The sequence below is a fragment of the Sebastes fasciatus genome, chromosome 7 (genome assembly GCF_043250625.1).
Source record: "Sebastes fasciatus isolate fSebFas1 chromosome 7, fSebFas1.pri, whole genome shotgun sequence".
NCBI classification, from domain to species: Eukaryota; Metazoa; Chordata; class Actinopteri; order Perciformes; family Sebastidae; genus Sebastes; species Sebastes fasciatus.
In genome coordinates this window covers 2,139,116-2,164,115 of record NC_133801.1, presented here as the reverse complement: position 1 = coordinate 2,164,115, position 25,000 = coordinate 2,139,116, and the positions used below count along the sequence as shown (strand labels likewise).

The 25,000-nt window shown below is 40.4% G+C and overlaps 1 protein-coding gene across 1 annotated transcript in view; it reads left to right on the top strand.

Annotated features, from left to right (window-relative positions):
- The window catches only part of dlc (deltaC), a 22,559-nt gene extending 1,224 nt beyond the window's left edge, over nt 1-21,335 (top strand). The window contains exons 2-10 of the mRNA XM_074640978.1: nt 1,440-1,682; nt 4,362-4,422; nt 5,153-5,410; nt 6,638-6,829; nt 9,175-9,344; nt 9,537-9,753; nt 16,972-17,707; nt 17,895-18,009; nt 19,842-21,335. Coding sequence (XP_074497079.1) covers nt 1,440-1,682; nt 4,362-4,422; nt 5,153-5,410; nt 6,638-6,829; nt 9,175-9,344; nt 9,537-9,753; nt 16,972-17,707; nt 17,895-18,009; nt 19,842-19,847 — 1,998 coding nt within the window. The 3' untranslated portion in view covers nt 19,848-21,335. The remainder of the gene's footprint in view (nt 1-1,439; nt 1,683-4,361; nt 4,423-5,152; nt 5,411-6,637; nt 6,830-9,174; nt 9,345-9,536; nt 9,754-16,971; nt 17,708-17,894; nt 18,010-19,841) is intronic.
- The last annotated feature ends 3,665 nt before the right edge of the window (nt 21,336-25,000 follow it).

Genomic DNA, 25,000 nt, shown 5'->3' with positions numbered 1-25,000 from the left:
CATTCAGAAATATGTGAAAAAATGTATGAAAATTATTAATAAAATATGGGAAAGAAATAGTAAAAAAAAAGCATGCGAAAAATACACAAATAAATACATGAACATTTTCTGAAAAATATCCAACAAAAATATCAGTAAAAGACCATTTATAATAAATGTGTGATATTAAATATATATATATATAAGTAGGTCAGATCACTTTAATGTTGCAGCTGGTTTAAGGTGGAGCTCATTTTAATGACTTTATATACTGCTGGTAGTTTAATCTATGATATATAATTTATTCCTTGATTATATTTTGTATTAATAATCTGAATCTGTAAAGTAACTAAATTTATTAAATCAATGTAGTGGAGTAAAAAGTACATTATTTTTTATAAAGTAAAAGTACCTCAAAATTGTACTTAAGTGCAGTACTTGAGTAAATGTACTTAGTTACTTTCCACCACTGAGTACTTTCTAAGCATTCATTACTGCTCCTGTTGGAATAAAGTAATTGTTGATTATTTAACTGAAAAGTAGTCATGTGTTTTTGATCCCTTCCCTTTTTTGCATCAAATCATAAATTGAAAAATTAAATAAAATAAAAAAATTGTCAATAAAAGGAAATTGATTGGCTGTGGCACTACAGCTCCACCTAGAAACACTTCCAACAGCCGTCACTGCATTTAATGATCCCTAACTGGTGAATGATGCAGTGCAGAGAATCTGAAGTCACAAATATCATCAATTTATGCAGAAATAAAATGATAAAAAGGTCAATTTTAAAACGTTTTCCAGCTTGTCTCTTTTAAATCTACACATTCTTGTATCAGATGATATTTTATTTTAAAAGTCAAGCCGTCAAGATATAATATATAAAAATAAATAAATGTGAAGTATTGGCAACAAAATGTGCATTAAATATGAAAAATATAAAGAAATTATGCAATTATTATTAACAATGCAAAAACTTGTAGCTGGAAGTGAAGAGGTAATTTTAAATAATTTATATACTGGCACATATTATATATAGTATTTTTAATATTTTTTATTAAAAGCCTAACCACGGACAAGGTCTGCTAATAAGCTAGAAATTCTATTATATATATTACATCAGTTGCACTTTAATTCATTGTAACGATGCCTTCATATATTGTCCCTGTCAAATAAATAAAATAAATAAATAGTTTAATAAATAAATAAATAAATAAATAGATAAATAGATTAATCAATAAATAAATAAATGAATGAATAGATAAATAAATAGAAACATAAATAAATAGATAGATAGATAAATAGATAAATAAATAGATAGATAAATACATAAATAAATACATAAATAGATAAATAAATAAATACATAAATAAATAGATAAATGGATAAATAGATGAATAGATAAATAAATAATTGATGATATTTTAATTCTAACCCTCCGTGTCTGACCCTCCTCTCTTCAGGTCCTCTCCTCCGGGGTATTCGAGCTGAAGATCGACTCCTTCACCAGCTCCAGAGGCGTCTGTCGCTACCAGAGCCGCGACTGCCAGATATTTTTCCGCGTGTGCCTCAAACACTCTCAGAACGTCATCAACCCGGAGCCGCCGTGCACGTACGGGACCGCGCTCACGGAGATCTTCGGCGCCGACTCCAACTCCATCTCCGGGAGCGCGCCCATCAGGGTGCCCTTCCACTTTAAGTGGCCGGTAGGTGACGAATGTCACTCTTCAACAAAAATCACACTCCAATAATCTGCAGCTCTCACATTATAACCTCTCTTATTACTTTAAACATGCACTCTCTACCTTTAAACATGCACTCTCTACCTTTAAACATGCACTCTCTACCTTTAAACATGCACAATCTGCCTTTAAACATGCACTACCTGCCTTTAAACATGCACAATCTGCCTTTAAACATGCACTACCTGCCTTTAAACATGCACTACCTGCCTTTAAACATGCACAATCTGCCTTTAAACATGCACTCTCTACCTTTAAACATGCACAATCTGCCTTTAAACATGCACTCTCTACCTTTAAACATGCACAATCTGCCTTTAAACATGCACTACCTGCCTTTAAACATGCACAATCTGCCTTTAAACATGCACAATCTGCCTTTAAACATGCACAATCTGCCTTTAAACATGCACTACCTGCCTTTAAACATGCACAATCTGCCTTTAAACATGCACTACCTGCCTTTAAACATGCACAATCTGCCTTTAAACATGCACAATCTGCCTTTAAACATGCACAATCTGCCTTTAAACATGCACTACCTGCCTTTAAACATGCACAATCTGCCTTTAAACATGCACTACCTGCCTTTAAACCTCCACAATCTACCTTTAAACATGCACAATCTGCCTTTAAACATGCACTACCTGCCTTTAAACATGCACAATCTGCCTTTAAACATGCACTACCTGCCTTTAAACCTCCACAATCTACCTTTAAACATGCACAATCTGCCTTTAAACATGCACTACCTGCCTTTAAACATGCACAATCTGCCTTTAAACATGCACTACCTGCCTTTAAGCATGCACTACCTGCATTTAAGCATGCACTCTCTGCCTTTAAACATGCACTACCTGCCTTTTAGCATGCACTACCTGCATTTAAGCATGCACTCTCTGCCTTTAAGCATGCACTCTCTGCCTTTAAGCATGCACTACCTGCCTTTTAGCATGCACTCTCTGCCTTTAAGCATGCACTCTCTGCCTTTAAGCATGCACTACCTGCCTTTAAGCATGCACTCTCTGCCTTTAAGCATGCACTACCTGCCTTTAAGCATGCACTCTCTGCCTTTAAGCATGCACTACCTGCCTTTTAGCATGCACTACCTGCCTTTAAGCATGCCCTCTCTGCCTTTAACCATGCCCTACCTGCCTTTAAGCATGCACTATCTGCCTTTTAACATGCACTATCTGCAACCATCTTGGACCACTGGTGCACTTTACAGTTACTTTACACTATACATCCTATATACCACTTTATAGACTGCACATATGCACATTCACCCATGAGCAGTGGCGGCTGGTGGAAATGTTTCAAGGTATTTCCCAGTAAAATAAGAGTAAAGAACTGGCAGCAAGGTTGCCTTTATGTTACTGTAAAATTAAAATGATTATACTGTCGCTGAAATGTACAGCTTTATACTGTTAATGAAAAATACTGTTTTTCTTTTATTAATTTCACAGTATGTTACAGTTAATTTACTGTTTAAAGATACATTATATAGATGTTTTTCACCTTTCTTTTACATTATCTTACAGATTTGTTTTAATGCACTATTTATTTTTTACATACATTTTAATAAACATTATTTTTTGCCTAGATGAATAGACTTAGCAGGTTACAGACACAGGAATAGTCACACTAAATACAATTAAAGGCACTTAAAAAGGCTATAATAGACTTGTTGTGTGTCTCTAGCTGGCTACAAGCACAGAATGAAACCAGAACAACATGTGATGAAGAACAATAAAGATAATTCACTGATTTTACAATCATGTATGATGTACAAGCCTCACATGAGCAGATCAGGTCCCAGAATTAAAATACTGCATGAAACTGTTACTGATGATCCTTTAGACAGCTGATCAGCAGTAAAGTGATGTTTTTTAAGAATGCATTATAGTTCAGTTAAAGTAATTTAACAGGTTTTCTTTTGTATTAACAGAGGAGCACTGTTTTTAGCAATAACAGGTTAATACTGTTGAAATCCTGCTGTACATTAACAGAGATTGTTTACAGTGTACATTATCTATCTTTGGTGCCACATCCAATCAATCTCAGAAAACATCGCGGTATGATTTAATGCAAAAAACAAAGTGAAGGTATCAAAAACACATTACTACTTTACAGTTGAAGAGTAAATAATGCTTTTAAAAAACACAACAGTATAAAATATACTCAGTGGTGGAATGTAACTAAGTACTTAAATACAATTTTGAGGTACTTTCTACTTCTACTCTAAATATTAGACTTTCTACTCCACTACATTCATCTAATAACTTTAGTTACTTTACAGATTCAGATTATTTATACAAAATATAATCACATTACAAAAATTACACATATTACTGGGTTCATTCCATATTTAAAACACAAATATTGACAATTTATATAATTTGTATTATTATTATTAGTAGTAGTAGTAATGTTGTTTGTGTGTGACTCAGGGACGCCCTCTATTGGCCGGCCGCCACTGCACATCAGTGTTTATAACCTCTTATTTCACTTTCTACACGCATGAATAAATAAATAAAGGACAAACAAACATGGACTGTCCTGCAGGACTAGATGTGTGCATGTGTGATCATTGATTCCATGATAGACCTGGTCTTTAATGGATCCTCTCTGACTCATTTTCAGGGGACGTTCTCTCTGATTATTGAAGCCTGGAACGCCGAGTCTTCAGGACTGGAGTCTACAGGTAAACTGCTGCTGCTGCTGCTGCTGCTGCTGCTTCACCGCCAGGCGGCGACAGCGGCGCTGTTTCCCTCTGAACGCGTTGTGAAAGTAAATCCTGTTTAGATTTGATGTTCTGACACAGAAGATGTTAAATGCCAGATTTGAACACACTAGAAGTCTCCTGTTTGCTGCTGTGAAGTTAATATAAAACGTACTTGGAGTAGCCGATCCCATGGATGGCGTTCTCATCCCAACTCGTCACATACCGCCGCTCTGTCACGCCCCTTGGCGTCAGCAAAACCGCAACAGTTAGGTTTAGAAAGAACTACATGGTTGGACTTAAAACTACTCCGTTTGTACCGTGACGATGACACTGAATGGTGTGAAGACGAGACACGAACAGCGGCCTCCTGGATGAAAACGTTGTGTTTGTTGGACCCATTCGCCCGCTGTGTCTCTTTTCGCTTTTAAAACTATGTCACCACACACCTGCTGCACTTTCTCTGAGTGTTTGCTGTTGCCGTGACGACTAGGTTTACACTGTAGTTAAAGGAACGTCTAGTGGTTTTATACCGGCGGTAAAGGGTACCGAACGCTGAGGGGAATGAGAACAGGTTGGAGATAAAAGTGCGATCACGTCACTGGAAAGTCATTAAACTAAACTCCCCACAGGAAGATGATAGAAAGAGATATTTCTTTTGGAATAATTCCTCAGTTAACATTCCCTCCATCTTCATCTCCCCCTCCCCCAGAGAACCAGAACAATCTCATCAGCCGGCTGGCGACCCGCCGCAGGCTGACGGTCGGCGAGGAGTGGTCCCAGGACGTGCACTTCGGCAACCAGAGCGAGCTGCGCTACTCCTACCACGTGGTGTGCGAAGAGCACTACCACGGCGAGGCCTGCTCCGCCTTCTGCCGGCCCCGCAACGACACCTTCGGCCACTCCACCTGCGACGACGACGGCAACCGACGCTGCCTGGACGGCTGGAGGGGAGAGTACTGCTCTGACCGTGAGTGTTGACGCCGACCGGAACCAAACTATAACGTCTGAAATCACTGCTACTTTAACTCTAAAACAGCAGAATGCTCCTTTAAGGCCTCTTCATGTTGCTTTAATATTACATTAGGGGTTTAATTTGTGTCTTCGCCACCAAATAATGAACTTAAAGTCAGTTGTGTTTGGTCGCTGATGAGGTAGAGACGGGTAGGCTACAGAGGAGGAAGTGGGTGTGATCTCCTCTCCTATATATTCTTATGGCTTTTTGGCTGAACCGCCGGAAAAAGAGGCGTGCATACTCCGTATACCTGCGTACTGCCTCCACTACACCTGACTGTACGATGCTGAAAAGTATTTTATCTCTCTAATATAATATTCCTGTAAGGACATCCAGTTTGTCTGCAGAGCTCAGCGACGGTTTTGTTGAGACTTAAACATGTTTTAATGTGTTTTTATTTATAATCTATAATGTCTCTTGTATTAGGAAGCTGTAGGATGTTTGTACAGATTAAAGTTTTGAGGAGGGTTTCATGAAAAGTTGCTTTAATAAAGCACCCAAATACGCTGTAAAATGTTCTTTTTTTAACAGTAGTGAGACTCCTCTCCTCTCCCTCCCTTTTTATTCTAACGTTTCTTCAGATTGGGAGGGAGGAGGAGGAGGTGGAGGAGGAGGAGGAGGTGGTGGGTTGTGGGGAGCGTGGGTAAAGAATAGGACCCTTGGCGCTTCATTTTTTTTTGTCCAGCGGCTTTGAAATTGTTAAGTCAAGCAGTTGTCAACGCCATCGCCAAAAAAAAGATCTTAGAGCTTCTGTTGTTTCCACAGTGTGTGTGTGTTGGCTCCTTTTGTTTTTAGCTCAACAGTCGGGCCCCCGGTCGGCCCCCGTTCGGCCCCCGGTCGGCCCCCAGTCCACCCGCCCGTTTTAACAGGGGGACACGCGCTGCAGCTTAATGTGCGCTGCCTTGCGTGAAAAGAGACGGCATGTGTTGCTTTTGTTGTGTGAGCCAGCTGCTTCGTCCACTACTTAACAAGCACTTGTAGTGTGTGTGTGTGTGTGTGTGTGTGTGTGTGTGTGTGTGTGTGAGTGAGAGGCCCTGAGAGGGGAGGCAGAGGAGGGTGGGGTGGGTTGTTTTGTGATTGAGAGAAGAACATGCACTCATAGTAACATTCTCTCCCTCTTTCTCCCTTTCCCTCTCTTTTCTTTTTGACTCCCCCTTCTCCTCCTCCTCCTCCTCCCATCAGCCATCTGTGCGGCGGGCTGCAGCGAGGTGCACGGCTACTGCGAGTCTCCCGGGGAGTGCGTGTGCCGGCAGGGCTGGCAGGGCGAGCGCTGCGATGAGTGCGCCCGACACCCCGGCTGCCTCCACGGGACCTGCCAGCAGCCCTGGCAGTGCAACTGCAAGGAGGGATGGGGAGGCCTGTACTGCGACCAAGGTGGGTCGCTGCCGGTCTAGTCATCGAAATCACAAACACACACACGCTTCTGTTGGCCAGTTTTAAGACACAAAAGAAGCATTTTAGAAGTAGAAAACACAAACTCATTATGACTAAACGTTGTTTATTGTGGCTGTTAAAGCACACAGATGTCGACTACCTAACCCGCCTTTAGACCATCACATCAGACTCCACATGTTGTGTGGTCTGTTCTCATAATTGGGCTTTGGCTGTGGTTGCAGATGACGTAAATTAATATTCATTAAAATGCTAATTAGAGGGTTGATGACTGACTGAAAGTGGCTGTGAAAGCAAAGCTACTCTGCAGCTAAACAAAAAGCACCATTTACCAAATCATACCATCAGATTTTATAACGTCTCCCTGGTTCAGTTTCTGTTTATTTCTATAAATTCAACTCGCGGAGACATAAAAACCTGCCGCAGACGGATTCTCCATCACAGTCGGCGTCATGTCTTCATAGATATTTGTCATTATAGTGACGATAATGATGATGAGTTTGTGGACTGAGAAGTAAAATCTATGTGGCTGTATGTGACATTATTAATCCAAATAAAGGACTCCAAATTCACGTTACCATTGTCACCTATTTATTAATCTTTTATCTTACGCATAGTTGCATTAACAAAACGTTATTTATCAGCCGATTCAGTTCTCAGAAGTCAGAGCGTCCCTGCAGCACATAAACTATTATGACTCCATGAGAACGTTTAAAATGTCTGCAAGTTGTTTTTACAAACAGCGGTGAAATGAAATGAAACTAAAAGCTGCTTGGAAGGAATACAACAATGAAATATAATAATATATTGATAATAATTGTATTAAATGGCCAAAAACAGGGCAGATAAGTCATTTTCCAACACGACGTTGACATTACGATAGTTTCTGTTTAATCTGTGAACTAGTTCATAACTTGTAATGGAGTTGTTTTACTCATCTGCAGTGGTGCACTAAAGGTTTATTATTATATTACAGCAATTATATTTGACAGATAAGTGAAGGACAGAAACTGCAAGATAAAAAGAGCAAAAGTAAACTGCAGTAGTGAGGGAAGCGTGAGATAAAAACATCTTAAACAAGCTATAGTGGCACCTATAGTGCAGCTTAAGATTGTTTGCAGAATAAAAAGTGTATGGTTTAAACATATAAAATGTATATTTATAGATTCTATAATTGTATTGTGTCAGCAGGTTTCACTTTAATATAAAGTGGTTTATCGTCTGCATACGAGCGAATAAGAAACAAACGTTTCCTAAAACCAACACGATCTGATCTATTTCACATTATATTTGTTCACCGTGCACAAAACAGGTTGTTAAGGTGTAAAACTAGAATATTTTAACCTCAAAAGCTAAATAAAAATGGCAATTAATCCCTAGCCATATTGTTGTATAGATATTTAATGATTGTCATGTTCTGCAGCATCATATCCACAAGGTTATTTTAAAAGCTAGTTTGAGTTGGTGTGAAACTGCAGATGTTTTGATGATGTTTAATGCGGTAGAGAGGGGACGTCTGGGGCTGGAAATCTGGGAACCAAGACCAGAAAATCTACCTGGAAACACACCAACATTTGTCAGTCTAAGCTGGAAGACAGTAGAACGTTAGATATTCAGATATTAGGCAGACAGAGATTTGGGAAAACATTTGTTTATAGATAAAAAGCTTTAGTAGAAGGAAGCTCATGGGGATGTGAATCTGCAGCACAAACATCACATCACCTGTCTGCAGCTTTTATTTGGCAGTTTCACACAAATTGACCTTCTTATTTGACTCTCTATCAGGCAAAGTAGGTTTGGACATTTAGCGTTCCCATCCCTCAAAACAAATCTAAGATGTTTTACAAAACTTGCACCAAACTCCCTCCTTTGCTTGCAAATATCTCGTCTTCATTTCTTGAGAATACCGTATACAATATTATAGTTTTCTCATCAGTTAGTAAAAGTATTCCTACAAAAGGTTTGGTCTACGTGCCAGCTTTGTTCATCGTTCTGTAGAGGATAAGATATCAACATTTTGCATGAACATTTTTGCAGTAATCTTCCAGTGACATGAAGATGATCTACTGTTTGACCTCCTGCTTTATTGCCAAACAAAAACCATCATTCAGAAAGAATTTAAAAAGGGAGTGAAGTAGGTAGACCAAATTGGAAGCCCTGTTCATGTTTATTTAATAATGTCTTAAGTTTAGTTTTGACAAGAAAAGGAATTCAAATCTTACTGAAACCATGAAAAGTCCGACGTTTGTGGCTCATGTTTACATACAAAAAGATCTTGTTTCCTGACCTAACCTTTCTGTTACTCTCCTCCTGTCTCTAAACTCCAGACCTGAACTACTGCACCAACCACAAGCCGTGCAAGAACGAGGCTTCGTGCACCAACACCGGCCAGGGCAGCTACACCTGCACCTGCCGGCCCGGCTTCAGCGGCAAGAACTGCGAGAACGAGACCAACGAGTGCGAAAGCAACCCCTGCAAGAACGGCGGCAGCTGCAAAGTAAGTCAGCGCACCGGATCTGACATCTTCACTCAGATCAAGAAGGTTTTGTTGAATCAGCCTGCAAAACCTCTAAATCTGCATTCATTTAGTCACTGAGCAAATAGCTTTGCTTTCCCAGAATCCTTCAAAAACCCTGCAGCGTGATTAATATCTAACTTGTTCTGTTTTCTCCTCCCATCTTTGCTCCAGGATCTGGAGAATGATTACTCGTGCGAGTGCCCTCAGGGCTTCTACGGGAAGAACTGCGAGATCAGCGCCATGAAGTGCGCGGACGGGCCGTGTTTTAACGGAGGAACCTGCGAAGAGAACGTCAGCGGCGGGTATAGCTGCCGCTGCCCGCTCGGGTATACGGGCTCCAATTGCGAGAAGAGGGTCGACCGATGCAGCAGCAACCCCTGCGCTAACGGTATGACCCCCACCTGTAATCCAACTTCATTTACTTTTACACCCTGAAATGATTTTACAACCACAGTAGTCAGATTTCTACTCAATTTCACAGCGGAATCAGTTCGATATCGTATTTTTCTGTCTGGTTAATTTGCTGCTGCCTTGATTCAACATCAGATTAAATCCCCAGCCAGGATGACTGACTTCAGAGTTTATTACAAAATGAAAGTGATAAGATAAGTTAACACTCAAAGTATATTTATTAGCTCATAAACTCAGGTGTGCTGGTACGGGTCGCGATGAAAACGCAAAGTTCGCAGTGCCGCAGATTTGATTTTTTTTAGCACTTTTGCAAGAACATAACACGAAAGTGTCATCACGAACCAACCAGACGCACCAAATCCCCAAAATCTATTACTAGTCGTGTCCGGTGTAGAAATGTCATCCTTTAGTCTGAAACAGTGTTGACCCGATACTGGAATTTCTATCTTCGATACGATACCTTGAAAAATATTGATATTCGATACCTCGGGGAAAAAGATTACACAACATTGAGGGCAACAAATTGGTATTCGTGTCGATACTGTGTAAATCTGTGACATCATTTCCTGCATCTTATATGTTTGTCAGTGAGTCCAGGATGTACCGATCTGATCCTGTGCTCGCTGGACTTATCAGATGCTGCGTGGTTATAAAAAGAATAAAAACCCGGAGTGTATTATCTGAAGGAATTCAAAAACATCTTTTTTTGGGACAGTTCTGTCAGTACTTGTCAGCTTGGTTACATTTTTTACAGAAGCCACAAAACAACAACCAAGATAGTTGTTGATAGTCGGAGACTTTCTGGAAGTTCAGACTTGCAGGCGGCCGGCGTTCAACCACTTCCTGTAATCAGTTTCAGCCTCCATCTCTCCAGCGAAGCAGCTCCAGATATATCGATGCATCTTAAGAATCTTGGCTTTTTGCCTCTTGGCTGCGTCTCAGATGTCTGTTCACAGGATGCTCAAGTCCATGGGCACAAGGATTAGATATTTGAATTGTGTGTTTTTGTTTCTGTAGCTATAAACAGCAGGTAGAATCACAGAGTACAGCAACGAGGTATGAAGGTGAATTATTGTGTTTTTAGAAGCTGCACGCTACTTTAATCAGACACGGTGCGCCGGTATTTATAGTATTTGTATAGTTATAAGAGCTTATGTATACACCACACAAGCTGTTTAAACTTATATGATAGATTAAGAGGTCATTATCATTATGTCATCAGCAGCAAACTTGCCAAGCGGGTCAAGTGTCCTGCTGCTACTGCTGGTAGGACGATCTAATCATTAATCTGCTTCAAGTATAACTGAGAGCCTTGTTGTGCAGGTGGTTTCATTTCTACTCAGTCGAAGCAAAAGAACAGATATGCAGCACAGTTTTCACACACTTTTCTCTCTGGCAGTTAATCTGTTTGTAAATCTAAACTGACTGGATCCACCTGCTGCAGTTTCAGGGGCAGTTCGTCGAGCATACCAGCGTGTACGCCATCATACTTGGCTGCAACCCTTCACCGTGAAGCCTTTATTAGCTCTATCAGCTGTGTGACGACCTCGGTTGAACGCTTGTATATCATGAAAGGGTTCATTATCAGTCAGTTAAGCATTTATTAATTTACCGCAGTTCATCCGATGTCAATCTATATCAAACTATTTACAAAACGAGGTGGTATAATGATTAAATGATGCCACAACAAAAGGTTATAGTCAAAGGGAACAAGCAGAAGATTGTAAATCTTCACTTCATTACGGTAAAACGTGTTTGTTCTTATTGTTTCTAAACTAATAAAGGGTGCAGCTGTCTTTCTTAAGAGTCTAAAATAAGTTCTTACTTAGTGCACCCCAGAATATTTGTCTCGATTGGCTCAAACGCCGAGATAATTGTACAAATTTGGGTTTTCAAGTTTGCAATAAGCGCCTTATTTGATCCTAAATGAGCTTCATCAGATTCAGTGAGCTGGTGTTGTTAGGGGAGGAAGCACAGATGTACAGTTGTGTGTCATCTGCATAAAGAAATATACATTTATCCCATATTTTCCTGGTGACATTATAACAAGAGAAGTGGCCCCGAGAGTTGAGCCCTGTGGAACGCCGCTGTTAATACTGCAGTGTGATCTGTCTGAAAGATGAATTCAAGACTGTTTCAGTGCAAAAGTCTTCATGCAAACTCCAGGTCTAAAAGACAGAAAACATTGTCTGCATTAGTAATACTGAAACTGAAACAAAACGCCAAACAGTTCATTGAACTGTTCAACTGTTCTGATACATCAACATACCAACATCTTACAGTTACAATGAAAGCACAACTATTTTAAGAGGTCACTAAAATGGGTCTGTTAAAATAGTTGTATTTTAACTTTTATGAACTTGTTTACAAATCATCAAAATTGAATTGAATTCCTGAAGTAGTTTCTCTTAAGATTCAGCCCTGATTTTATTTATTTTTTAAGTTAAAGGTCTTATTGGTAACATTTTTACGTAGACTAATACTTCGATTATTATGTTTTAGAAAGGCGCCGAATAAAAGTATGGCTTTTCTTAAACAAAATAAAAATCTAATAATAATAATACAATATAATAATAATAATAATAATAATACTATTTTGACGGTTCCAAAATTAATGGTTTGTTTACATCCGTGGAAGATATCTGACATTCAGTTCCCGTTTCTAACCAAGCTTGTGAGCCAATAGTATAAAGACGTCGGTATCTCTGTCATTAGTGATCAAGTTGCCAGTTAGTGTGGAAAAAAATGCATAAATTGACGGTAAGCTCCCGGCTTCACTCCAGTACCAAGAGATAAAAGGATGCTGCTGCTGCCATGCCTGGTCGCTCTTACACTGGTATCTCCATCAGGCTGCGGGATATGTGAATGTGAACTGACGTTAGCACATATTAGCTGTCTGAGCGTGACTTATGCTTGCCGTATCCACAAGTGTCTGTTCGGCCAAAGTGACGTCTCACAATCAGACACGACCCTTGGAATGGAGGTTTTGTGCTGCAGGTTTTCGCCTGTCTGTGCACATTCAAATTTATGAGGATTCCACTCGACCATAAACAAACTGGCAACCACTTGTTGTGAAGTTAATGAATTGCCCCTTTAAGGGCACTTTCTGTGTGAGTGTGTTATTGCAGGTTGCTGTCAGAGCTAATAAGCTCTCCTGTTGTACTGAGTTGGAGCAGCACAGCGTTTAATAGCAGCAATGATCTGTATGATAATAATAAAAGGATAGTGATAAACGTGGTTTAAAGGCCACTGGTAATAACAAGCACTGATACGTTGGAGCTGATCCATGTTAAATAACGAGTCAATGGCCTTTGTGTCGAAAAAGCAAAAGAAAACACTGTGCTCCACTGATGCGTTATCTCCAGAACCAATAACTCATGTGCATAAACGCCACAAAGTGAAACCTGTTGTTGCCCAAACAGGCTTTTTAGTTTTTTTTATTGCAGAAAGTAAAGGTTGAAACTCTTTTAATACGGTTTAAAGCTCTTCTCTGCAGATCCTCAGTAGTAACTTTGCAATACGTTTGTGTGAAGCTCTTCTGCGAGCATTATTCCAACATGTACAAAAACTGAAAATAGAATAATTTAAAACAACAATGCATTCATTCATAGAAAGGTTTTGGAGCTTGCATGGATATAATTCAGTTTTTTAGTGCAGGAGGAACTTCTGTTGGTGCATTATTCAATGTTTCTGTGTTGCCAGATTGGAAACGAGGCGATAAAAGTTTATTAAAGGGACATTACCCCAAGTTATTTGAGGTTACCGTTAGCATATGAACACAGATTTTAATGCTTAAAATTGTAACTTGATTCAATTCAGTTCAGTTTGGATTGGATTGCTCTCCACCAGTAAACATGTGCAGAGATGGAGTGTTTGGGTTTAAAGCTTCACATCAGATATCTGTTAGTGTGCCAGAGGGCAGATAAACGCCTTGATTGTCACGCAGGAGCCTCTCAACACGTCTTATCTCCTTCTGTCTGACAACCCAAACATGTTCGTCCTCATTGTTGCCGTCGTAAACAAGCCTGGAGACTCTCAGACCTCCCCATCTATCTGTCTGTCCGTCCGTCTCTCTCTCTACCTGGTTGCACTCGTCTCGGGCAGGAATCCAGCGCTGGCAGCGGTTCTCAGCCTGATACAGTCAGTCAGCGCTGTCAGGACTGATCCACGGCTCATTTCTCTCTTGAAATGCCCGGTCCTCTTGTGTGCCAAAAAGACCTTTCTTAGCCCCGCTCGCTGTGGCACGCAAAACGTATGCGTGAACTTGTTTACTACAAATAACTTTGTCACTGCTGGGCATTTTACAAAGCGTACCATCGGTTTTTAGATTGATTTCTCTTCTTCCAGGCGGCCTTTACTTTCACTTTGTGTGTTTAATCACCTTGCAGAAACTTGCTGCAGAGCGATAATCCATCATAGTTTATCGCTGCAAGACAAAACCAAATTCAGGAGCCTTTTCAATGTTGTTGTAGGTTTAGTTTTCTGACTGCTCCTAGTAGTCTAGGATGTCTGATTTTCTTACCAGTGCATGAATGCACGGTGCAGATTGAATTTCAGATCAATCAGAAAGCTTCAAGTCTCTGCAAGTTGATTTCCCCCCGTGTTGTGAAATGCTGCCTGGAAGGAAGAGAAAACGGTTTGGAAAATGTCCAACTGTAAACCGTAAAAGAGCGGAAGTAAATCAGTAAAACACTGTTAATAGAGTTCATCAGAAAGGACAGAGATTATGAGGAGATCTTTGTAATTGAATGGAGGTTTGGTGAAGAAAGATTCTCAGACTTCAGTCACCTGTTCTCATCATCCAGTCGGCTTTATGAGAGCAGACGGATAATCAGGATCAGACGGCTCCACTGACGGAGCACAAAGTTCAACTTTATCACTGAATATTACAGTTTAACGTACAGTTCTGGTCTCTGAGGGTCCCAGTCTTCCCTCAGGTCCTCATTAGCGTGTCGAAACCGCTGCCTGCTTATCTTCAATCTGCCATCATTCCTGCCTCTCAGTGAGCCCGACACACACACACACACACACACACACACACACACACACACACACACACACACACACAGAGAGCTGAGTGGTCGGTTGCAGCTCCGCTCTGTTTGCAGTGTTGCAACACATCCTGCTGCACGGAGCAACCAAATATGGAGCTGATTCAACAGTTTGTTTTTACAGTGTAAACACTGTAAAACAAACTGTTGGACCTCACAGGTCCCGTTTAAACATCTCCAGATTAGTAGAGTCGCTGCAAGAGGACGAGCGTCCTCCTCTCCCCTTCGTCCTTCCTTTTCCTGTCTCAGTAAATGTCAAACAGACAGTGTTGTTTTGCAAAGTGCTCATTAATAATCAAAACAAAATAATCAGAACAAAGACTGAAGATCAGTCAGTAAATCTAAAGCCTTAATTCACAAATCTCCTCAGTGTTTTACAGTAAACCGCACGCAGACCGTGGAAAACATCTCCTCAGGACGTCTCTAATCACACACACATTTCTGTCCTGATGAGCGTCATCTGTTGAGAGGAAATGTAATAAACATGTTCTTTTTTCTCTCTTTCTCTCTCTCTCTCTCTCATCTCTCATCTCTCTCTTTCTCTCTCTCTCTCTCTCTCTCTCTCTCTCTCTCATCTCTCATCTCTCTCTTTCTCTCTCTCTCTCTCTCTCTCTCTCTCTCTCTCATCTCTCTCTCTCTCTCATCTCTCTCTCTCCGCCCTCGGTTCTGTCCAGATGGAGTCTCTTCTCGTAAACTCTTCTTGTTCATTTTGGAAAAGTAAACAAAAACATTTTGAAGATCGTGAATCATTTCACACTTTAGCAAACAAAAACCACCAAAAACCCAAAGAAACGTAACTCAGGTTTTGTTAGTTTTTTTTTAACGCAACGTTGCTGAGCTTGACTTTCCTTCGTTAGTATTTGAAAAAAAATGTGTTCAGCTCTTTACTTTGGTATTTTTGATGCAGTTGATTACAACATACAGGACTTTTTAATAGACGTGTACAATGTTTTATGTTGTAAGATGACTCTCTGGTAGAGTATTGAGTCCTCTGGCGTCCCACAGGGCTCCATTCTAGGTCCTCTGTTTATTTGCTTTTCAGTTTACATGCTGCTACTGTATTACCAGTAAAAGATTCTCCCTGTAACATGTCTGCATCACTCAATAATGTTACAGAGTGCTGCAAGGATGGCGTATTTTTGTAGGCCAACCAGGAAGTTAGCATCTCTCTGGTTCCCTTGACGAAAAGCCAATGGGATTGTTCCATTGGGTTTGGGATTATTGCAGAAAATAAACACGTTTTGTTCAGCAAGATAATCTCCACAAATGAACACCACTTCTATAATTTTTGAAGTGTAAATGCAATCGCCAGAAGTAAAAAGCTAACGTTGCTAAGACTATAGCTACAACAAGGCTGTAAAGGAGGACGAGTCGGCGTGATGACGTTTAGTCGTCTCATTTAGCTGCTTTATAGTGACACGTAAAAGCTTCAAAATTCACAAGTGAGATATATTTATTGATGTGTTTTATATCGCAGAACAAAACGTTTAAATCTCTTCAGCTTCTATTAATCACAGACCTTATTTCAGGCGTCTGACTAACTGTCTTTTATGTTTCACTATCTTCCAGATGAGTCAACAGGAAGTGCTAAAATGCTCAAAACTCATATCCAGGTTTTAGGACTCATTCCTGTAGCACTATATTCCCATTGATGAGTGCTGAAATAAGGTGTCCACCCTCAGAATGTATTTCACCACAAGCTAACAGTCACATTTTTTTTACCTCTAGCCTCCTTGTTTCTTCCGAACCATCTCTCTTGCTCTTCTTGTGATAAACTTGCTGGTCTAGATCCGATTTAAAACAATATTTGCACCTTTTTTTGGTAAAATCTGCCTCCTTCCCTGTCCAGATTTCTGTTATTCTACTATAGTTGTTGATATCGTCTTGTTTCCATATTGTGTCTGCTATTTTCTTGTGAAGCTCTTGCTTGTATTGCAATTTTGCACAAACAGATAACTTACCTTGATTTGATTCTGCTGAACCAGACAGATTATAGATTACAGATTATAGATGACAGCGTGAAACATAAACCTTATATCTTTGTGTGATGTGATTAGATCTGTCCTTCTCATCCCGTCTCCGTCGTTTTCTTGCGTTCAGGTTGTGTTTCTAACTAACTCGTCCCCGTGTCTTCCTCCCTGCAGGCGCTCAGTGTCTGGACGTCGGGAAGCAGTTCATGTGCCGCTGCCGGCCCGGTTTCACTGGCTCCCGCTGCGAGACCAACGTCGACGACTGCGCCGGCAACCCCTGCCGCAACGCCGGCACTTGCGTGGACGCCCTCAACGACTTCACCTGCACGTGCACGCTCGGCTTCACCGGCAAGGACTGCTCCGTGCGCACCAGCCCCTGCAACCACTTCCCCTGTGAAAACGGCGGCACGTGTTACACCCACTTCTCCGGCCCCGTGTGCCAGTGCCCGATGGGCTTCATGGGCGCACGCTGCGAGTACCCCGTCAGGACGACTATAAAACCGCCCGGAAACAGCGACGCCCCTCCGGCACTGATTGCCGCCGTCGCCCTCGGCCTGGTGACGCTGACTCTGCTGGTCTTCGCCGCCATCCACATTCTGCGTCAGCTCCGCCGGGGCAGGCAGCTGTCGGCCCTCACCATGTCAGTGAAGAACGACCTGGAGACCGTGAACAACCGCAACGCAGTGATTGGCGGGGGCGGACCGTATAACGGGAGTTTACCAGGAGCGCCGCTGAGCAGCCTGAGAGAGAAGGAGGCCTTCCTCATCCCGGGAGGACAACTTAAAGTGTCCAATAAGGACGCGGCGCTGGTGGAGAACGGCGGCGACAACATGGCTATTTTTAAAAACAAAATGGCAGACTGTAACCTGGCGAGAGATGAGCAGCGCCTGGCCAGGAACAAGTTTGACCTGTAAGGACCTGATGTTGGTTTGATGGCTTTCTGTGTTCATGTTTTTAACTTCCCTGAAATCTTGAAGACAAGTCGCAGCCTGTTTGTCGTCTGTTATCTGATCAGTCCGGTGCTCACACACCTTCACCGAGTATTTCCTGTTTGTTGTTGCCGCGGTACCAACCCTCTCTCTCTCACTCTCTAACAGTAAGAAGTGTGACTCGTCCATCATCGTCCCTCCTCTCAGTTTTGCAAAGGACAGTCTGTATCACCCGGTGTACATCATCCCAGAGCAGATGGAGCAGTGTGTGTTTGCTACTGAGGTGAGGACACGTCGACCAACACAACCAACACAACCAGTACATTTATATATTTCTTGTTTGGTCCTAATCGCACCTCTGGTTCGTCACGTATGTAAGAAAGTATGACTGAGTGAAGGTCTCGGGGAAATGGGCACCGGAGATAATACTGGCTTTTAATACTTGCTCCGGCCTTCGCCTCCAGATTTTCTACAAACAAAACTGATTCAAAAAGTACAAAAAATATTCACCATAAAAATAAGATTATTTAAAAATATGCTGAATTAATTTGGTTTTGACAATGAGCACACATTTATACATTTTATTTTATATTAATTATTTATTATTATTTATATAATATATAATATATATGTATTTAAATATATAAAAATGTAGACAATTAACACCTTGGCCAGAGACAGCAGATGAAAAATAGCCTTTTGGCTAATTCTGGCATTTTGTTTTATACTATGTGTATTTATTAATTTGCACAAATAAACTAAACCAAAAAAAAAAGTTAAATCTGAAAATAACAGAAATAGTTTTGTTATTGCGTACTGCAAACAGCTGCACTGTAATAAATCAGTGTGTTGTTTTGTTGGGTTGGTGACAAAATTATCAAGCCAAGGTTACATTGATAATGATTAATTTATTCACTCACATTTAGTCATATATCTCAGACCGAGAGTGCAGAGATGTTTTTATCATTTTCATTTTAACAAAGATACTGAAACAGTCTTATGTTGCTGAGTTAACCTCCAGGTATTTACAGCCCTGTCTCCTAAAAAATAACGTTCCCAGACAACTAAATTGTCAATTATGTTGGGAAGGAAACGTATTTTGTCGTGGATTACGTTTGTCTTTTTACGTATCACAAATACGTTTGTAAGTCTGGACGGCTGCAGCGAGTCAAGTAGTACAGGTGACGACCGTGAATGAAATTGATGTTGAATAAAAACTTTATTGATTAATAACGGGTATAACATGCGAGAAAGGGGCGGTGGATGGGTCCAACAAACACCGGACTTTCCTCCAAGAGGCTGCTGTTTTGTGTTATGTCCCATGCGAAACATAATCATTTGTTGCATTTTTGTTTTGTTTTCAGTCATTTTAATCCAAAGCATGATGTTTTTTTTACTAAATCTAACCCAGTAGTTTTATTGCCTTAACCTAACTAAGTAGTTTTGTTTCAATGTCGTAGTAATTTTAAGCCAATTTATGTTTTATACTGAACCTAACCCAGTAGTTTAACTAAGTAGTTAGTAGTTCAATTAACAACATTAATCACATGTTTAAAACTGTTTAAAACTTTGTAACCGTAACCCCGTAGAAAATATCTTTCCCTCAAAACGTATTTTGGTTATGCAGTTTAGTTGTATGGGAACGTTATTTTTTCTGGGAGACAGGGTTGAATAATAACATGTAGGTCTAATTTCTCAACATTTCAAGAATCAACAACTCTGAATGAAAGTAACAGTTGAAATGATAAATCAGTTTTTAAGTGGAAATTATCTTTTTTATTCAAAAAGTGATCAGTTTGTTCAAAACAACACGGCATGACTTGTAGAAAAGTATGGAGAATGCCAAGAGTGTATGTTGTGAAACTTCACCTTTTTCAAAATCAGCTTGTTCCTATATATATATTTTTAGGGATCAAGTAATTCAACAGCTTCATCAAAACTCATAAGATGTTTGTGGAAAAGCTAACATGTTCAAATGTCTTTAGGAAGTAAGACTTTTCTTATTCCAGTCTGATTCCAAATGCATCCAAATAATGGCACGTTTTTTTTATCTGACCCAGAAAAAGTCATCCCATACGCTGATGACTTACTGCTGTTTCTCTGTCTCGTTCTCAGGTATAACCTCCAGTTTTCAGACCGCCAGCGGAGGAACTTTTACGCTGAAGGCCTGAAATGTTTTCACCCAGAGGATCTATTCTACACACGTTATTTTATTTAATATTTATTACTGCTGCTCAATGGGAGGGGGGGGGGGAACAAAACTAAAAGAAAGGACTTTTTTATTCTTTTCTGCTTCGATATTGACAATGTTCGGATGACAATGATTCTGAAAAGAAAGAAAGAATGGAGGAGAGAAAAGTGGAAAGAGTGAATGTCCGGCGTCATTTGCACAATTTATCTTTTTTTTATACTTTAAATCTTAATATAATATTTCTGTGTGTATATCTGAATTTTCTTTGGATCGAACGATAGGACGTTAAGAAGTGGAACCGTCCGCCAATCGGAAAGACCGGTGCCTTAGCTATGCTCCCTAATCACCGTGGCAACCGTTTCCTGTACAATCTCACAACATGATGTGTCAATCAAAATCGATCAGAGGACCTGCTTACGGGGACGGGAGATTTTTATTTTAGGTCAAACAAACTGAACTTTTTTATACTGTCTGAAAGCCGAACTGGACAGTTTGTGACTCCGTCCATTTTATTTTATTTTCTTGTTTTTGAAAGTGAAGCATCACATTGTGGCCTGTTAGGAGAAGAACTACAATCACGTCCAAACTCTGAAGTGCCTCTTCTTATGGAAAACTGCAACAGGACTTAAATCCAGGACTTTCTATTTCATGTTCAAATCCTGTCTTTACGAGACCATTCAAATCCACTGGAGACCTTTCTGCTGGTGATGTGTCTTTAAACCCAGTCACATCCACACTCCCTGCTCTAATCTCAGTCTAAATTACCTTTCAGGTGAATCAGGGAGAGTTTGTACCTCTATCAACAACCAGCAGATAATCTACCTTTGACAAGATGTAAAGGAAAAGTCAAACACATCACAGGCTGGATGGAGGTCCAGCCGAGCTGGAATTATTTCACAAATCAAATCAGTTTTTTCCGTTCGTCTTCCTGTGATTCTACTTGCTTTTTTTTTCTCCCACTGTTGTAGGTTTTCAAAATTTATTTTTCTATGAATCAAAAAAACTAAACTTGCTGCCTTTTTCTCTCTCTTGCTGCCTTCATCGATCAAACAGGAAAACAATAAAGACGCCCGCTGTTGTTCTGCAACATTCCCGAGACTACAGACACAGCTGAGCGTGTTTTTTATACTTTTATATTTGGAAAATAAGAAACTTTTACAACAGCGATTATTCCATTTGATACCAAAAATATGTGTCGTTCCTGTGTAGTCGTGTCTTTGTTCTATCTTTGTTAATTTAAGAAAACAATGCAATGTGTACATATCCTCCAGAAGACAGTTTTCCTATTTAATTTTGCCTTTTTTTGTAAATAATTGTGTATTTATGAAAGAGAATTGTATATATGTCTATGTTAATGCGCCTAATGTCTCAGTCAGAATCAAGAAATATATTTTTTCATAAATAAATTAGAAAAATGATATTGTTGATGTGTTGTTTCACATTTCTTCTTCGGCTCTCGTAGCACCAATGGTCTCTTTGTTAACACACCGTATGTGACAGATAATAAACAATAAAATGTCCTGATATAAGAAAGTATTGAATATTTTCTATATCAGGATATGTTGGTTCATTTGCTTTTGGGGACGAGAACAAAATTTGGACACTGCTCATGAAGTTCCAGGTTATGAGAAAACAGAATTAATTAACTGGGTGCGATGGAGAGCGGTAGTCCCAAATGGGGTTAATGAATTAAATTAAATCGTTTAGCTTCCTAGAGCTCAATCACTGCTGTCCGATATTTACTACAGCCTTTGTTTTGTGACCATCCCCGATTCCAAGCTGTTCTGCAGTCACCTGCCACAGTGTGTCTTTAAATTCTGCATCTCTGCATTCTTTTATTTCTTTATTGTAAAATGCTTTGTGCCAGGAAACGAAGTGAATGTTTATCAGACGCCATTTCGTTTGATGACGTTTACACTGACGGTGACTCTGAGTGGTCAAACAACCCTCTTATGCCTTTTGACGGATGCGAAAAAAACCCGCAGAAATCGAACCCGTTCCAAAAACTTTAATGACGATTCTTATTTATTTTTTAAACGTGCAACAATTTCGGAAGAAAAATACGGACTTGATATGCAAAGGCCTAAACTCTCCGTAAAACAGAAAGTAACCGTCATTCCAAAGTATTCCTTTAAAAGCAGCTAATCTATAATCTGAGGGAGATTTTAAAGTGTCATGATTTAGCATTAAAACGCCATTTAGCACTGAATGATTTACCAAACATTAAACATTTCTCTCTAATATTCTCTGTAAATCACTCAATGTTCAAACACATACAGTTTGAGTTGGTAACAAATTATTAATGTTGGGAATTCTCTGCAACTAGCAATGTGGAGTAGGTCTGACTTTATATAGAATAAATAAATAAATGCTTGTATTTGTATCTGTGATAAATATTCTAAATGCAGGGTCTGCTTCCTCAGCTACTCCCTGAGCCTTTCACAGCATCCCATGGTCTTCTTCAGTCTTTATATGTGTCCTCAAATCAAGAATGAACCTTTCACAACTATTTATCAGGCTTCTCTGTTTCTACGTTGGTGTGGAAATAAATAATAATAACTAAAACTAGAGGGGCCCTCAGAGAGCTCAGACATCAGCCAAGACCGTTTCCATAAGTGAAAAATAATGCATGTATCCACTCCAAAATGTAGTGGGTTCTTCCTTGGCCCATGCTACACCCTTCCACCAAATAGGTCGTTTTTCCATAATCCTACCGACAAACAAGCCAACCAAACCCAAACATAACCTCCTAACAACAATAAATGATCAATAACCTGGTCGGACAACAGACGTGTGTTTTAGATAAATGGTAATAAAGTGTGAACAAACACACGCTGGCAGTGATCCAGTATAACCAGTTTGTCTCTGTGATGGACGACGATCAGCACCTGCTGGTAAGCTCTTTGGTCATGGTTGTGTGTGTGTGTGTGTGTGTGTGTGTGTGTGTGTGTAACACAGAGATTACAACCCTGCAGTCCTCTGTGTGTGTGTGTGTTATAATATTCATGATAATCCACTCTGAGCCGTGCGGTTATCAGACGGTAACACACGACATGGAGGCTGATTACCATCAGTGGTCTTAGTGGATTATCACGTATCGGAGTGTTCATTCGTATCTTTATCATGTCAGAGGTCTGAATCAGAACAGCTGGAGGTTTGTTTGTTTTCTTTAAAACTGCACATGACATTTTGATATTGCAATATTTGGTTGGCATTGTTGTTTATTTTTCCTTTTTCATTTGTCCATAAATCTCATGTGCAGATTCAAATAAGAACTAGATACCGGACCTCAAGACCCAGTGGTGGTCTACGGGAAAAATGATTTTTGGGCCACAAGGGGATTTTTTGCTGAAATACCAAAATGTAATATATTGATTCGTGTACATGACGACACGGATTTCACATTCTTTTCCGTGATGGTCAGCACGAAATCTATTCATATGTTATCCACGTAATTGTGAAACAGGAAGTATAAAGAGCGGCGAACACTGCTTGGGGGGAGGTCAGGGTGGATGGGTGGGTTTAAAAAAAAAAAAACAGACTTTCACCAGGAGATTATTGGTGCCCCGTGTGAGGCCAGAAATCAACTTTGATTTATTTGTCACGTAACTTCCGTTTTTAAGTTACGACACTTCCGGTGTTATTTTAACCCAAACCACCATCTTTTCCTAAAGCTAACTAAGTAGTTTTATTTTGAAAAGACTGGAGTGGAAATTGACACGTGCGTCACGTGTTGGTGGACATTCGTAGGAAAACTCACGAAAAATACGTTGTTGAAAGTCGTGCTGAGCCTCACGGAAGAAAAGGCAAATTTGTCTCAGTTTCCTTTCCGCTCTACCTTTGTCTCAGTTTTCTTTCCCGCTCTACCTTTGTCTCAGTTTTCTTTCCGCTCTACCTTTGTCTCAGTTTTCTTTCCCGCTCTACCTTTGTCTCTGTTTTCTTTCCCGCTTTACCTTTGTCTCAGCTTTCTTTCCCGCTCTACCTTTGTCTCAGTTTCCTTTCCGCTCTACCTTTGTCTCAGTTTTCTTTCCCGCTCTACCTTTGTCTCAGTTTTCTTTCCCGCTCTACCTTTGTCTCTGTTTTCTTTCCCGCTCTACCTTTGTCTCAGTTTTCTTTCCGCTCTACCTTTGTCTCAGTTTTCTTTCCCGCTCTACCTTTGTCTCAGTTTTCTTTCCCGCTCTACCTTTGTCTCTGTTTTCTTTCCCGCTTTACCTTTGTCTCAGTTTTCTTTCCCGCTCTACCTTTGTCTCAGTTTCCTTTCCGCTCTACCTTTGTCTCAGTTTTCTTTCCCGCTCTACCTTTGTCTCAGTTTTCTTTCCCGCTCTACCTTTGTCTCTGTTTTCTTTCCCGCTTTACCTTTGTCTCAGCTTTCTTTCCCGTTCTATCTTTGTCTCAGTTTTCTTTCCCGCTCTACCTTTGTCTCTGTTTTTTTCCCGCTCTATCTTTGACCCAGTTTTCTTTCCCGCTCTACCTTTGTCTCTGTTTTCTTTCACGCTCTACATTTGTCTCTGTTTTCTTTCCCGCTCTACCTTTGTCTCAGTTTTCTTTCCCGCTCTACCTTTGTCTGTTCTCTTTCCCGCTCTACCTTTGTCTCTGTTTTCTGTTCCACTCTACTTTTGTCTCTGTTTTCTTTCCCGCTCTACCTTTGTCTCTGTTTTCAGAGCTTCAGCGTTGTGTTAACTGATTCAGAGTCTGCTGGTTAATGAGTAGCTGCTGCCTCGTGTCCCTGACAGCAGGAGAACGGAGAGACCTTCAGACTCTGGCTCACCTGCTGTTCACCTGAAACACACACTCACTCACACACCTGTCCTCAGGCTGACCTGTACGTACAACTCCTCTGAGACTCACCTGGTGGAAACAGAAACCAACGGACTCCCAGCAAGCAGAGTAAAAAGGTCAAAGGTCACGCTCTGCTTATTGAAGTTCCTGAATGGGCAGAGCGAGGCACCAACGTAGACATCCGTTACATGTGTGTGTGGGACGACCACGTCACAACCACGTCTGGTTGGATTCTTCACCGCAGATGTCCGCCACATGTGTCACGTCTTCAGCTGTCTGCCCTTCTTCTTCTTCTTCTTCCTCT